Source organism: Pristiophorus japonicus, chromosome 2 (genome assembly GCF_044704955.1).
Source record: "Pristiophorus japonicus isolate sPriJap1 chromosome 2, sPriJap1.hap1, whole genome shotgun sequence".
Lineage (NCBI taxonomy): Eukaryota > Metazoa > Chordata > Chondrichthyes > Pristiophoridae > Pristiophorus > Pristiophorus japonicus.
This window is the reverse complement of record NC_091978.1, coordinates 128,115,848-128,131,280: the sequence shown is the minus strand read 5'-3', so window position 1 is coordinate 128,131,280 and position 15,433 is coordinate 128,115,848. Positions and strand designations below refer to the sequence as shown.

At 44.5% G+C, this 15,433-nt stretch overlaps 1 protein-coding gene across 6 annotated transcripts in view; it reads right to left on the bottom strand.

The window, feature by feature from the left end:
* ipo11 (importin 11) overlaps window positions 1-15,433 on the bottom strand; it is a 928,775-nt gene that overhangs the window by 655,434 nt on the left and 257,908 nt on the right. For all 6 annotated transcript variants that reach the window (XM_070869309.1, XM_070869300.1, XM_070869323.1 and 3 more), the window contains one exon: window positions 7,275-7,345. In XM_070869309.1, coding sequence (XP_070725410.1) covers window positions 7,275-7,345 — 71 coding nt within the window. The remainder of the gene's footprint in view (window positions 1-7,274; window positions 7,346-15,433) is intronic.

The window sequence follows — 15,433 nt, the reverse complement described above, 5'->3', positions numbered from 1 at the left end:
GCTCGCTTGCCGTGTAGGAGTTCTTTGGGAGTCTCGTGTCGGGCATGCGGACGATGTGGCCCGCCCAATGGAGCTGGTCGAATGTGGTCAATGCTTCGATGCTGGAAATGTTGGCCTGAGCGAGAACACTAACGTTGGTGCATCTATCCTCCCAGTGGATTTGCAGGATAGAAACATAGAAAATAGGTGCAGGAGTAGGCCATTCGGCCCTTCAAGCCTGCAACACCATTCAATAAGATCATGGCTGATCATTCACCTCAGTACCCCTTTCCTGCTTTCTCTCCATACCCCTTGATTCTTTTAGCCGTAAGGGCTATATCTAACTCCCTCTTGAATATATCCAATGAACTGGCATCAACAACTCACTGCGGTAGAGAATTCCACAGGTTAACTACTCTCTGAGTGAAGAGGTTTCTCCTCATCTAGTCCTAAATGGCTTACCCCTTATCCTTAGACTGTGACCCCTGGTTCTGGACTCCCCCAACATCGGGAAAATTCTTCCTGCATCTAACCTGTCCAGTCCCGTCAGAATTTTATATGTTTCTATGAGATCCCCTCTCATCCTTCTAAACTCCAGTGAATACAGGCCCAGTCGATCCAGTTTCTCCTCATATGTCAGTCCTGTCATCCCGGATATCAGTCTGGTGAACCTTCGCTACACTCCCTCAATAGCAAGAACGTCCTTCCTCAGATTAGGCGACCAAAACTGAACACAATATTCTAGGTGAGGCCTCACCACGGCCCTGTACAACTGAAGTAAGTCTTCCCTGTTCCTATACTCAAATCCCCTAGCTATGAAGGCCAACATATCATTTGCCTTCTACACCGCCTGCTGTACCTGCATGCCAACTTTCAATGACTGATATACCATGACACCCAGGTCTCGTTGCACCTCCCCTTTTCCTAATCTGCCGCCATTCAGATAATATTCTACCTTCGTGTTTTTGCCACCAAAGTGGATAACCTCACATCCACATTATACTGCATCTGCCATGCATTTGCACACTCGCCTAACCTGTCCAAGTCACCCTGCAGCCTCTTAGCGTCCTCCTCACAGCTGACACTGCCACCCAGCTTAGTGTCATTTGCAAACTTGGAGATATTACACTCAATTCCTTCATCTTATCATTAATGTATATTGTAAATAGCTGGGGTTCTGGCACTCCACTCGTCACTGCCTGCCATTCTGAAAAGGACCGTTTATCCCGACTCTCTGCTTCCTGTCTGCCAACCAGTTCTCTATCCACATCAGTACATTACCCCCAATACCATGTGCTTTAATTTTGCACACCAATCTCTTGTGTGGGACCTTGTCAAAAGCCTTTTGAAAGTCCAAATACACCACATCCACTAGTTCTCCGTTGTCCACTCTACTAGTTACATCCTCAAAAAATTCTAGATTTGTCAAGCATGATGTCCCTTTCATAAATCCATGCTGACTTGGACCAATCCTGTCACTGCTTTCCAAATGCGCTGCTATTTCATCTTTAATAACTGATTCTAACATTTTCCCCACAACTGATGTCAGGCTAACTGGTCTATAATTACCCGTTTTCTCTCTCCCTCCTTTTTTAAAAAGTGGTGTTACATTAGCTACCCTTCAGTCCATAGGAACTGATCCAGCTCAATAGACTGTTGGAAAATGATCACCAATGCATCCACTATTTCTAGGGCCACTTCCTTAAATGGGATGCAGATCATCTGGCCCCGGGGATTTATCGGCCTTCAATCTCATCAATTTCCCTAACACAATTTCCTGCCTAATAAGGATTTTCCCTCCTTCTCTCTAGACCCTCGGTCCCTAGTATTTCCGGAAGATTATTTGTGGCTTCCTTCGTGAAGACAGAACCAAAGTTCTTGCGGAGGCAGCGTTGACGGTACTTTACCAGCACTTTGAGGAATCTACTGTATATGAGCCATATGGAAGGGCTGGTATCACTACTGCCCTGTAGACCATAACCTTGGTGCCAGATGAGAAATCCTGGTCTTCAAACACTCTCTTCCTCAGGCGACCGAAGGCTACGCTGGCACACTGGAGGCGGTGTTGGACCTCGTCATCGATGTCTGCCCTTGCTGAGAGTAGTCTACCAAGATATGGAAAATGGTCCACGTTGTCCAAGGCCGCGCTATAGATTTTGATGACTGGGGGGCAGCGCTGTATGCTGGTGTCAGGTTGATGGAGACCTTTGTCTTACGGATATTTAGTGTAAGGCCCATGCTTTCATCTTTACCTTCTGTACCCTATCATAGGCTCTACCCAACCTATTTCATTTGACAGAAGTTCCGCAAATACTTCTAAATCACTAGCTTACCTCACAACATTAGAAATGCCTAAATTTACCCTCGCCCAATCTTTTCTCCAATGAAAAAAGTCCAACATTGCAAATGTCTTTTTACTGAACCCAAGTCCTGGAATCATGGCTTTTTCCAAATGAATATTGGAGAGTCCAGAGAAGAGAATCCAAAATTGAACACTACAGGAAGATAGTACCTTCTCATGTCTTCGGCACATTCTAACTTACTCCACAAGCAATAACTTCTGAAATGTATTCACTGTTGTTAGTAGAAAGATCAGCAATCGTGCATCGCGAAGTCTCACAAACAGCAAATCAGATGACTGACCAGTTAATTATTTTTTGGTGTTGACTGAGAAAAGGGATAAAGGAAGGAAGATCTTTGCTTCTGGTTCATGTGATTTAAAGTTCTTCTGTGTTCACATGCATGCCCATCTTGGCTGCCACTCCACACCCGAGGCCCTGACCTCCCTTATTTCCCTTTTGCCTACTTCCAGGTCCTGCTTTACATTCTTCCTCTCAACCGGCCATGCCTCTCTCTCATGTGACTCTGCTTCTCAACCAACTTTCTCCACTGCCAATATTGCAGGCTCAAAACCCCCGCCTGTCTTTTGGGTCTCCTTTATTTCAAATCAACAACACAATACTTCTCCAATGCCTCTATGCTCTTGTCCAGCTCCATGAGTGGTTTCACTCTTACCGGTTTGAATGTGGTTAAAGGGCTCAATTTTCCCCAATTATCTGTGCTGTTTTTATGGCATACACCATTTTTTTTTTTGAGTAAATTAAAATCTCCACGTTTCCCCAAAGTTTCTGCGCCAGCGTAATTCACTCAGGTTAATTTTTTTTTAAAACCTCATTGGGGGCATAACCTGCCACCTGTGCGGGTGGGGGGTCTGGGTCAGTCTGGGACAAGAGAGGGTGAGGGGAGGTCTGCGTCAGTCTGGGACAGGGGAGGGGGCGCTGGGTCAGTCTGGGACAGGGGAGGGTGAGGGGGGTCTGGGTCAGTCGGGGACAGGGGAGGGTAAGGGGTGGTCGGGGTCAGGGAAGTGTGAGGGGGGCCTGGGTCTGTCTGGGATAGGGTAGGGTGAGGGGGGGTCTGGGTCAGTCTGGGACAGTGGAGGGTGAGGGGTGTCTGGTTCAGTCTGGGACAGAGAAGGGTGAGGGGGGGGGGTCTGGGTCAGTCTAGGACAGGGGAGGGTGAGGGGGGGTCTGGTTCAGGGAAGGGTGAGGGGGGGTCTGGGTCAGTCTGGGACAGGGGAGGGTGAGGGTTGTCAGGGTCAGTCTGGGACAGGGAAGGGTGAGGGTGGGTCTGGGTCAATTCTGGCTATTTATGCAAGTTTGGCCAACTACAATTTTTCTTAAGACGGCGTATGTGTCTGCTCTGAAAAACCTTCTGAGCTGTTAACAAAATCAGCACAGGTAAGGGAATCGGCTCAGAAGATCCAGTTCCACGGCCAGGACAGCAGCGGCAGAGAGGAATCGAGAGTGGGCAATTATACCTCTTTAACTTGCTGGCTCTGTAACAATCTCCTTTTTGTCTTTAATCTCGAATTCACTTTAATCTGGGGCTTTTGGTCTGGTCTGTTCACCCTTTCGGCCCGGGCTAGAAGCAGCACTGGCTCCGGTAGGTACAGGGGGTGGGTGGAGGGTGGCCTTTCGGCCTGGGCTAGGAGCAGCACTGGGCATCGGCAAGGGAGGGGGGGGGGGGGAAGGAGAGAGGGGGGCCTTTCCAGTCCAGTTTACAGGATAGACTTTTGGCACAAAGACTCTTTAATATTTTCATGTTGGTAAGCTACAATGTGCAAGGTGCTTGTGCAGGTTGGTGAGAGCTGGCGAGAATGTCTTGTATGTTTCACTTTTCAGCCTCAGCCCGCAGTGTCCCTCTCGTTACCCTGGCAACGCGATCTTTTTGGCGCACATCTTAAGCTCCACCCACAGAGCTTAAGGACAATGTGCGCAGGGCACACATTCACAAGTTAAAACGAGGAAACTTACAACTTTTTTTTGGCGTAGTCGAGCCCCAAAAAACGGGCGTAACTTCAAATCCGCCAAAAAATAGCATTGGGAAAAATTGAACACAAAGCATCTACAGTAACTGCTTTCTTTCCCTTCCAACCTGCATCATCACCCCCAAAGATCTGTCCTTTCTTCCTCAGAGTAATCATCTGGAGTCATGAGGTCAGTTGAGGACACCCGATTCTACCTTGCCAGCACCACTCTTGATCCCATGGCCATCTCCACACTATAAGCTTACTACACGATTGATACTTTAAATAAAAAACATGTGGTTTGGTGTGGTTCCTCACTCAAATTGGTAGCTTAGCAGACTTGTCGATATTTGAACAAATCAGTACGTTTAACTGAATCGACAGCAGTTAATTGAGCTAATCAGAAAAGTGTGACTGATGACAGACAATTTTTCATACTGCAGACACATCTAATGTGCCATACGTTTAATGTATTATACACATTATCTGCAAGGCTTTAAATATATATAAATACACACATTTTTCCACGGAATTCCCAATCGTAATGCTCAAAATGATGTTTTGCTAAATATTCCTCCAACAAAAAGTAAACTTTTATTTTATATCATTATTTATTGTTATTATCTACATAGTGATCAAAGAATTGATGATACTCTCACTGCAATATTTCAGATATCTCATGTTTCTAAGTTTTTTTATCTGATCAAAACTCCCCATTTTAAAAGTTAACTTTTGCTTAGTTGATCTGGTCGAACTGTCTGAAGTCGAACTATCAGGGTATTTTTTGTGTTATAACTATTACCGGCAGTGGTCAATTTGCATCTTTTTCACCCAAGATGGCCATAAACATTTGATGGCCAAGGGTAGCAAAACCCAGCCCACTATAATTCCAGGGATGGCTGGACTGACATAAGAGGAGAGACTGGGTCAACTGGGCCTTTATACACTGGAGTTTAGAAGGATGAGAGGGGATCTCATAGAAACGTATAAGATTCTGACGGGACGGGACAGGTTAGATGCAGGAAGAATGTTCCCGATGTTGGGGAAGCCCAGAACCAGGGGACACAGTCTTAGGATAAGGGGTAGGCCATTTAGGACTGAGATGAGGAGAAACTTCGTCACTCAGAGAGTTGTTAACCTGTGGAATTCCCTGCCGCAGAGAGTCGTTGATGCCAGTTCATTGGATATATTCAAGAGGGAGTTAGATATGGCCCTTACCGGCTAAAGGTATCAAGGGGTATGGAGAGAAAGCGGGAAAGGGGTACTGAGGTGAATGATCAGCCATGATCATATTAAATGGTGGTGCAGGCTCGAAGGGTCGAATGGCCTACTCCTGCACCTATTTTCTATGTTTCTATGTTTCTATGTAACACACAAAGGCAAATTTGATTATGTTACACAGAATGATGGAACAGTAATAGGTTATTAATTTCCCTCTCACCACATAGTTTTATCAAAGATTCTGAATGAAAGAAATTTTCAAGAGACAAATCCGTTTGTTCTATAATTATTAATACACCAAATTAGTGCCTCACAAATACAAAAACTTCCCTTTCACAGAAGTGATTTAAGCTAGATATGGCATCACAAAACCCTGTACACAGCACCAGGAACTTCAAACTTAAAACTGTTATTATTTAAACAAACAGATATATTATAAAATATAAGAAATGGTTACAAGAGACATACACAATATCACAACCTGAAAATTTAGCAGTACACAACAAAAACTTCATTCTGAGCCCCTCAATTATATTACAGGTTGAACCTCTCTTATCCAGAACCCTCGGGACCTGGCCTGTTTTGGATAAGGGATTTTTCCTGATGAGGGGTGGTCACGTTAAATTGGATGGTACAGGGACTGAGCAAGGGGATATCAGGGCTGGCTGACATCGGGCTGGGACTGCGGCAGAGATTATTGGGGGGGGGGGGGGGGGGGGGGGAGCAGTGGATCGCAGGGTCAGGCCAGCGATTGGAATTACTTTGTTCAAATAGGATTAACTGATATGTAGAAGATATTTTTGGCCTAATTTTCCCCTCCACACTAAAATACTTTCTTCATTCTTCGACAGAAGCTTTTCTTCACACGCAAATTAGAATCTCTAAACATCCCCACGTAAATAATGAGAGTCTCTCTCTTAGACAGTCCCCCGTATCGAGGATGACTTGCTTCCAAACCAAAAAGGGATGAGTTCACAGGTGTTTTGATGAAGGACCTGATATTCCCGGTCCCGAACTACATATTCAAGGGTGGAAGATGCCTGTGCGTGGATTTTTTTTAATGTGTGGTGGCCGTTGCACACCAGCCACCAAACAGGCTTGACGGAGCTAGCTCTTGGCCCAGTGGCAAGGATTAACCAAGACGACTGGAGACCAGGTCTGCTATGAGAGTCCTTGCCTATTAGAAGCCTTCCAATTAATTTTCTTGATTCACTTACAAATGAGATGAACAAGGTGCATAACTCTGGTATAAATCGACTGATTGCAAAGCCTCAAGCTGTTCTTAACTTTATAGTTATCTGACCTTTTCAGATAGCGTACAATGAAATTCGAGTACTCAACATCCCAAATGGCAATGACCGAAATAACAACTGTTCCAGAAATTACTCAATCAGTTTGGAGGTATGAATGAACGTACAACGTTTGTTTTTCTCTCCTTGTGCAAATTAGCTCTGTGGTACAGCTCCAATTATTCACCTTATCATACACATTTTTGATTATCCATAATCACGTACAGCTTTCAACCCTGCTAAAAACTGAAGAACAGATTTAATGTATAAGTATTTTCTTGCAGCAGGTCAAGGGTAGCTGAATTATATAAATTCTAATTAAACCTTAGAAAATAACTTCTGATCAGTTCTCATTTGGATGGGTCAGACACACTAATTAGCCAAGTATACTCTGTTCAGTTTTCTGCTGTTCCCAAATATAATTACTGTCTAAGTATCAAACGGATATGCTTAATATAAAAAAGGCTCTAATTGCTTACCACTTTAGTAAAAAGGATAATGGTCTTCTCCAGCTTTTCACTGCACATGTTCTCTGTATTGACTCGCCTACCTACAAAAAGTGCAAAATAGCAAGGGGTAACTCAAAGTGACAAAATCATAAACAGCACGATTAAAGGAAATCCTCACATCTACAGATCTGTTATAAGGGCAGTGCAGCCACAAACGTTTTTTTTTAAATCCAAGATTTCTCTCCATTTCTCAAGTTGGGATATGGTTTCATGACAGCTGACATCACTCCTTCTCCAAGAGACGAATCTTCACATGAGCCCAGACAGCAAGCTTCACCAGGCTTTTCAGTCAAGAGGAGCATAAAAGCCAACATCAAATTCACTTTGAATCAAGAATTATCAACCAGTGAACAGGAATGAGAACCCAGCTAATTTTTCCTCCCGAACCCTCTAGACACTGAAGCCAATTGCCTTACGACAAAAAGGCATGTTAAAATTGCTTTTAAAGTATGCCAAACCCATGTTTAAGAGTGTGCAGGCAGGCATGGATTGAGTGATCCCTGGACAGAAGAGGAGGACTAGGCAGGTAGTGCACGAGTCCCGAGTCTATATCGCTCTTCAACTGGTACTCTGTTCTGAGTGCCGGTGGGGGCGAGGGTGGCGCTGGGGAGTGCAGCCAGAGCCAAATCCACGGCACCACAGGTGGCTCAAGCTGCACAGTGAGGAAGGAAGAATAATGGAAGAGCTATAATGGAAGGAGATTCAATAGTCAGGGGAGCAGACAGGCGTTTCTGTGGCCACAGACGTGACTCCAGGATGGTATGTTACCTCCCTGGTGCCAATCAAGGCTGCAGGGCATTCTGGGAGGAGAGGGTGAACAGCCAGAGGTCGTGGTCCATATCAGTACCAATGACACAGGTAGAAAGAGGGATGAGGTCCTGTAGGCAGAGTTTAGGGAGCTAGGAGAGAGATTAAAAAGCAGGACCTCAAAGATAGTAATCTCCGGATTACTCCCAGTGCCATGAGCTAGTGAGTACAGAAATAGGAGGGTAGAGCAGATGAATACGTGGCTGGAGAGATGGTGCAGGCGGGAGGGTTTTAGTTTCCTGAGGCATTGGGACCGCTTCTAGGGGAGGTGGGACCTCTACAAGCCGGACGGGTTGCACCTCAATAGAGCCAGGACCAATATCCTCGCAGGGGGAGGGGCGGGTTGCTAGTGCTGTTGGGGAGGGTTTAAACTAGCTTCGCAGGGGAATGGAAACCTGAAAATAGATTCAGTAAGGAAGGGAGTAAAGCTGGAATTAGAAATCAAAAATAAAGAAAGTGAGTTTGAAGGAGAGAGAAAACAAGGAGGAAAAAGGGTAAAAATTTAAAGGCTCTTTGTCTAAATGCACGTAGCATTTGTAACAAATAAATGAGTTGATGGCACAAATAGATACAACTGGGTCTGATCTGATAGCCATTACAGAGATGTGATTGCATGGTGACCAGGACTGGGAATTAAATATGCAGGGGTATTTAACAATCCGGAAGGACAGACAGAAAGGAAAAGGAGGTGGGGTAGCTTTATTGATAAAGGATGGAATCACTGTAACAATGAGAAATGATATTGGTTTAAATGATCAGGATGTTGAAACAGTTTGGGTGGAGATAAGGAATAATAAGGGGAAAAAGTCGCTGGTGGATGTAGTCTATAGGCCCCCTAACAGTAACAACTCTGTTGGTCGGAGCATAAACCAGGAAATATTGGGGCTTGTAAAAAGGGAACAGCAATAATCATGTGTGATTTTAACCTCCATATTGACTGGACAAATCAAATTGCTCAGGATAGCCTTGAGGAAGGGTTCACAGAGTGCATAAGGGATGGGTTCCTTGAGCAGTCTATGTAACTGAAGCAACCAGGAGGCAGGCTATCTTGGATCTGGTCCTGTGTAATGAGACAGGATTAATAAACAATGTCCTAAGTAAAGGATCCCCTTGGAACGAGAGATCATAGCATGATTGAATTTCAAATTCAGATGGAGGGTGAGAAAGTTGGATCTCTAACCAGCGTACTAAGCTTAAATAAAGGAGACTATGAAGGTACGAGGGCAAAGTTGGCTAAAGTGGACTGGCAAAATAGATTAAAGTGTAGGACGGTTGATGAACAGTGGTGTACATTTAAGGAGATATTTCACAACTCTCAAGAAAAATATATTCCAGTGAGGAGGAAAGGGTGCAAGAGAAAAAAATAGCCATCCGTGGCTAACTAAAGAAATAAAGGACGGTATCCAATTTAAAACAAGGGCATACAAAGTGGCCAAAATTAGTGGGGAGGTCAGAAGATTGGGAAGCTTTTAAAAGCCAGCAAAGAATGACTAAAAAAATGATTAAGAAAGAGAAGATAGACTATGAAAATAAACTAGCACGAAATATAGAAACAGAGAGCAAGAGTTTCTATCGGTATCTAAAAAGGAAAATAGTGGCTAAAGTAAATGTTGGTCCCTTAGAGGACGAGACCGGGCAATTAGTAATGGGGAACATGGAGATGGCAGAAACTCTGAACAAATATTTTGTATCAGTCTTTACAGTAGAGGACACTAACAATATCCCAATAGTGGATAGTCAAGGGGCTATGGGGGGGGAGGAACTTAACACAATCACAATCATGAAGGAGGTGGTACTCAGTAAGCTAATGGGACTAAAGGCAGATAAAATTCCCTGGACCTGATGGCTTGCATCCTCGGGTCTTAAGAGAAGTAGCGGCAGGGATAGTGGATGCATTGGTTGTAATTTACCAAAATTCCCTGGATTCTGGGGAGGTCCCAGCAGATTGAAAAACTACAAATGTAACACCTCTATTTAAAAAAGGAGGCAGACAAAAAGCAGGAAACTATAGTCCAGTTAGCCTAACATCTGTGGTTGGAAAATGTTGGAGTCCATTATTAAAGGAGTAGTAGCAGGACATTTGGAAAAGCATAAGTCGGTCAGGCAGAGTCCGCATGGATTTATGAAGGTGAAGTCATGTTTGACAAATTTGCTGGAAATCTTTGAGGATGTAACGAACAGGGTGGATAAAGTGGAACCAGTGGATGTGGTGTATTTGGACTTCCAGAAGGCATTTGACAAGGTGCCACATAAAAGATTATTGCACAAGATAAAAGTTCACGGGGTTGGTGGTAATATATTAGCATGGACAGAGGATTGGCTAACGAACTGAAAACAGAAAGTCAGGATAAATGGTTCATTCTCGGGTTGCAATCAGTAACTAGTGGGGTGCCGCAGGGATCAGTGCTGGGACCCCAACTATTTACAATCTATATTAACAACTTGGAAGGAGGGACCAAGTGTAACGTAATCAAGTTTGCTGACGATACAGAGATGGGAGGAAAAGCAATGTGTGAGGAGGACACAGAAAATCTGCAAAAGGACATAGGCAGGCTAAGTGAGTGGGCATAAAATTTGGTAGATGGAGTATAATGTTGGAAAATGTGATGTCATGCACTTTGGCAGAAAAAAAAAATCAAAAGAGCACGTTATCATTTAAATGGAGAAAGATTGCAAAGTGCTGCAGTGTAGCGGAACCTGGGGGTACTTGTGCATGAAACGCAAAAGGTTAGTATGCAGGATTAGCAAGTAATCAGGAAGGCCAATGGAATCTTGGCCTTTATTGCAAAGGGGATGGAGTATAAAAGCAGGGAAGTCTTGCTACAGTTATACAGTGTATTGGTGAGGCCACACCTGGAATATTACGTGCAGTTTTGGTTTCCATATTTACGAAAGGATATATTTGCTTTGGGGGCAGTTCAGAAAAGGTTCTCTAGGTTGATTCCAGAGATGAGGGGGTTGACCTATGAGGAAAGGTTGAGCCTCTACTCATTGGAATTCAGAAGACTGAGAGGCGATCTTATCAAAACATATAAGATTATGAGGGGGTTTGATAAGGTGGATGCAGAGAAAATGTTTCCACTGATGGGGGAGACTAGAACTCAAGGGCATAATCTTAGAATATGGGTCTCCCATTTAAAACTGAGACAAGGAAAAATTTATTTTCTCAGAGGGTTGTAAATCTGTAGAATTCGCTGCCTCAGAGAGCTGTGAAACCTGGGACATGCAATAAATTTAAGACAGAGATAGACAGTTTCTTAACCGATGAGGGAATAAGGGGATATGGGGAGCAGGCAGGGAAGTAGACCAGAGTCCATGATCGGATCAGCCAAGATCGTATAAAATGGCGGAGCAAGCTCGAGGGGCCATATGGCCTACTCCTGCTCCTATGTCTTATGTTCTTATGTTACCATCACAGGTTTGTGATGTCAGAGTGTCCCATCGTCGGCTAAAACCTGAAGGTAAACCTGGTCGAATAACCAGGAATCATTGCCAGCGTGACGTGTTAAAAATGTAAGAACATGCAAGTGCAGGTTTCTCAGGTTGCAACTAACTGCAAAGACACATACGTCATGAACTGGAGGTGTGGGGATATCTTGAATATTATAAAAGCAGCCTGGATGAAAACATTTAAAGATAAAGGGGACAAAATTGGGCTCGATACTGCCGTTTTTTGGTAGCTATGAGGTACCTTAAGGTTCCAAAATGAAGCGAAGTGCAGCAGATGCCATATTGGTAAGATTAGCGCATGCACACACCAAACATCCACTGGAAGCATGCAGAGCAGGCAGATCATGACGTCAATCAGTGTGTGACACTGATTTGATGCCAGTACTGCCATTTTTGAGCTCCATATTCCCGCAAAGCTGAACACATGTTAAACAGCATGAAGGACTGCACCCGCCCCCCACCCCACCCCCAACCCCACCCACTAGCATTATTTCATTGGATCATCAACTACTTACAGGTTAGTTGCTGCTTTATTTCATCTGGCTGTTTCTGAAATTCTACATGTTTTGGGTCCTTTCTATAGTTGATTAAAGTTTCCAAAGTCGAAAGGGAGTGGTCTGGTGGTTGCTGAAGTGCTTTTTTGCTGACTTCAAGGCTTCTGCACAGACCAGTTGCTCTCAGACATGGATGCACCAGTAGGCTTTCCTCTTGGAACTGAGCATGACTGGAAGAATGAGTAGTGGCAATGCAGAGCAGGACAAGCTGCTGGAAGAGGATTCAAGAGGAGGGGGAAAAGGGCTCTCAGCAAGAAGTCACATCTGCCCAGGGGAGCAATTCTCCTACCTGAACTTCAACGACAACCAATGTTTGAGACATCTGTGCATGACCAAGAAGGTCGTCACTGAAATCTGCCAACTACTGCAGCCAAGAGCAGGGCAAGGACCGCATTGGCTTGGTTATGAACCTTTATGCGCCTGGCTCCATCCAGGCTGCTGCTTAAAGAGATTAGCAACATCTCACAATTTGCACTGCACTGCTGCATAAAGGAGGTCACTGAGGCTCTCTATGCAAAAAGAGATAAATTAATTTAATTCCCTCTTGCCAGAGAGGAGGCAGAGCGAGCACAAGGGTTTGCAAGGATTTCAAGCTTCCACATGGTGCAGGGTGCCACTGACTGCACACACATTGTTTTGGGTGTGCCTTATGTCAACTCTGCCATTTACCTGAACCAAAAGATATTCCACTCCCTCAACATGCAGCTGGTATGTGACTATTGGCAGTACATAATGCAAGTGAATGCCCGGTATCCTAGCAGCAATCACGATGCATTTAGTGGCAATCCTCTGTACCATCTAAATTTCAATCACCACGGAAAACTAAAAGGTGGCAACTGGGCGACAGGGGCTATCCACTAACGACATGGCTCATGCACACGTGCGCAGCAGGCGTACGAGAGGCATGCTGCGACAAGAAATCTGATGGAGCTGATTACCGACGTCCTGAAGCAACCATTCTACTGCCTGGAGGAGCCCTGCAATACTCGGCTGAGCGAGTCTCAAAATTTGGCATTGTATGCTGCATACTTGCCATCATGATTTGGATGAGGGGACCAAATGTAATAGATCCAAGTTTGCTGATGATACAAAGTTATGAAGAGGATGCAGAGAGACTGCTAAGAATAGATTCAGGCTAAATGAGTAGGCAAGAACATGGCAATTAGGATATATTGTGGAGAAATGTGAAGTTATCCATTTTGGTAGGAAAAAGAGAAAAACAGAGTTTTCTTTTTAAATGGTGAGAGATTGGGAAATGTTGGTGTTCAGAGGGACCTGGGTGTCCTTGTACACGAATCACTGAAAGTTAACATGCAGGTACAGCAAGCAATTACGAAAGCAAATAGTATGCTGGCCTTTATTGCAAGAGAATTTGAGTATCAAGAGTAAAGATGACTTACTGCAATTATACAGGGCCCTGGTGAGACCACACCGGGAGTATTGTGTACAGTTTTACCTAAGGAAGGATATACTTGCCATAGAGGGAGTGCAACAAAGGTTCACCAGACTGATTCCTGGGATGGGGGGATTGTCCTATGAAGAGGGACTGAGTAGACAAGGCCTATATTCTCTAGAGTTTGGAAGAAGGAGAGGTGATCACATTGAAACATGCAACATTTTTTTTTTTTTTTTTTAAACAGGACTTGACAGGGTAGATGCAGGGAGGATGTTTCCCTGGCTGGTGAGTCCAGAACCAGGGGTCACAGTCTCCGAATAAGGATTCGGCCATTTAAGACTGAGATGAGAAGAAATTTCTTCACTCAGATGGTGATGAATCTTTGGAAATCTCTATCCCAGAGGGCTGTGGAGGCTCAGTCTTTGAGTATATTCAAGACAGATAGATTTTTGGATATTAAGGGAATCAAGGGATATGGGGTCAGTGGAGTTGAGGCAGAAGAATTGAATGACAGAGCAGGCTCAAGAGGCTGAATGGCCTACTGCTGCTCCTAATTCTTATGTTCTGATGAGGGAACAGTCCTAGATACCACCCATCAGGTGAGAATCTGAGGAGCAGGTGGCGGAGGAGGTGACGGCAGCAGAGGGGAGGTTACAACCTAGACTGCCTCTTTCTGCCCAGGATAGATGTGAAAACTAATTCAAGAGTGATACCTGTAATCTCAGCTCCAATTCCCCATTCACCAACACACCTTAGCTTTCCTCGGTCACTGACCATCATTTCATTCTCTTGGCCACAATACAAAAATAAAAGCCAACACAAAATACACATTCGCATCCAAATTTATAGAAGAAAATCATACCATATTGCATACAAAAAGAAACTGAACACCCTTGCGCATCTCCTTAGTGCCTGCCTTCCGTGTGCCTTTGCTTGTCCTAGTACTTTTACGCAGTGCTATCTCAGTGGCTGCTGCATTCCTGGTGGAAGACTGCTGATTTTCAGTTGAGGAGACTGCATAGAATCATAGAAGTTTACAGCACGGAAGGAGGCCATTTCGGCCCATCATATCCAATGAGGTCTCCATTCAGCCGCCTCTGTTCCAAGGGAAACAAACCCAGCCTATCCAATCTGTCTTCATAGCAAAGATTATCCACTCACGGTAACATCCTCGTATATCTCCTCTGTATCCTCTCCAGTGTAATCATGTCCTTCCTGCAATGCAGTGACCAGAACTGCACACATTACTCCAGCTAACCAGTGTTTTATACAGTTCAAGCAGAACCCACCTGATCTTATATTCTATGCCTCGGCTAATAAAGGCAAGCATTCCGTATGTCTTCTGGAACCACCTGGCCTGCCACATTCAGGGATCTGTGGACATGCACTCCCAGATCCCTTTGTTCCTCTACACTTCTCAATGTCCGACCATTTAATATGTATTCCCTTTCCTTGTTGCGCTCCCCAAATGCATTACCTCACACTTCTCTGGATTAAATTCCATTTGCCACTGTTCTGCCATCCTGACAAGTTCACTGATATCTTCCTGCAGTCTGCAGCTTTCTTCTTCATTATCAACCGTACAGGCTATTTTTGTATCATCTGCAAGCTTCTTACTCATACCCCCTATATTCAACTCTAGATCATTGATGTATACCACAAAAAGCAAGGGACCTAGTACTGAGCCCAGCAGAAATCCACTGGAAACATCCTTCCACCCACAAAAACACCCATCAACCTTACCCTTTGCTTCCTGCCTCTGAGCCAATCTTCAATCCAACTTACCACTTTGCCCTGCATTCCATGGGCTTTTACTTTCGTGACCAGTCTGCCATGTTAGTGGGAGTTGAGTACAGACCACCAAATAGTAGTAGGGAGGTTGGGGATGGCATCAAACAGGAAATTAGGGACGCCTGCAACAA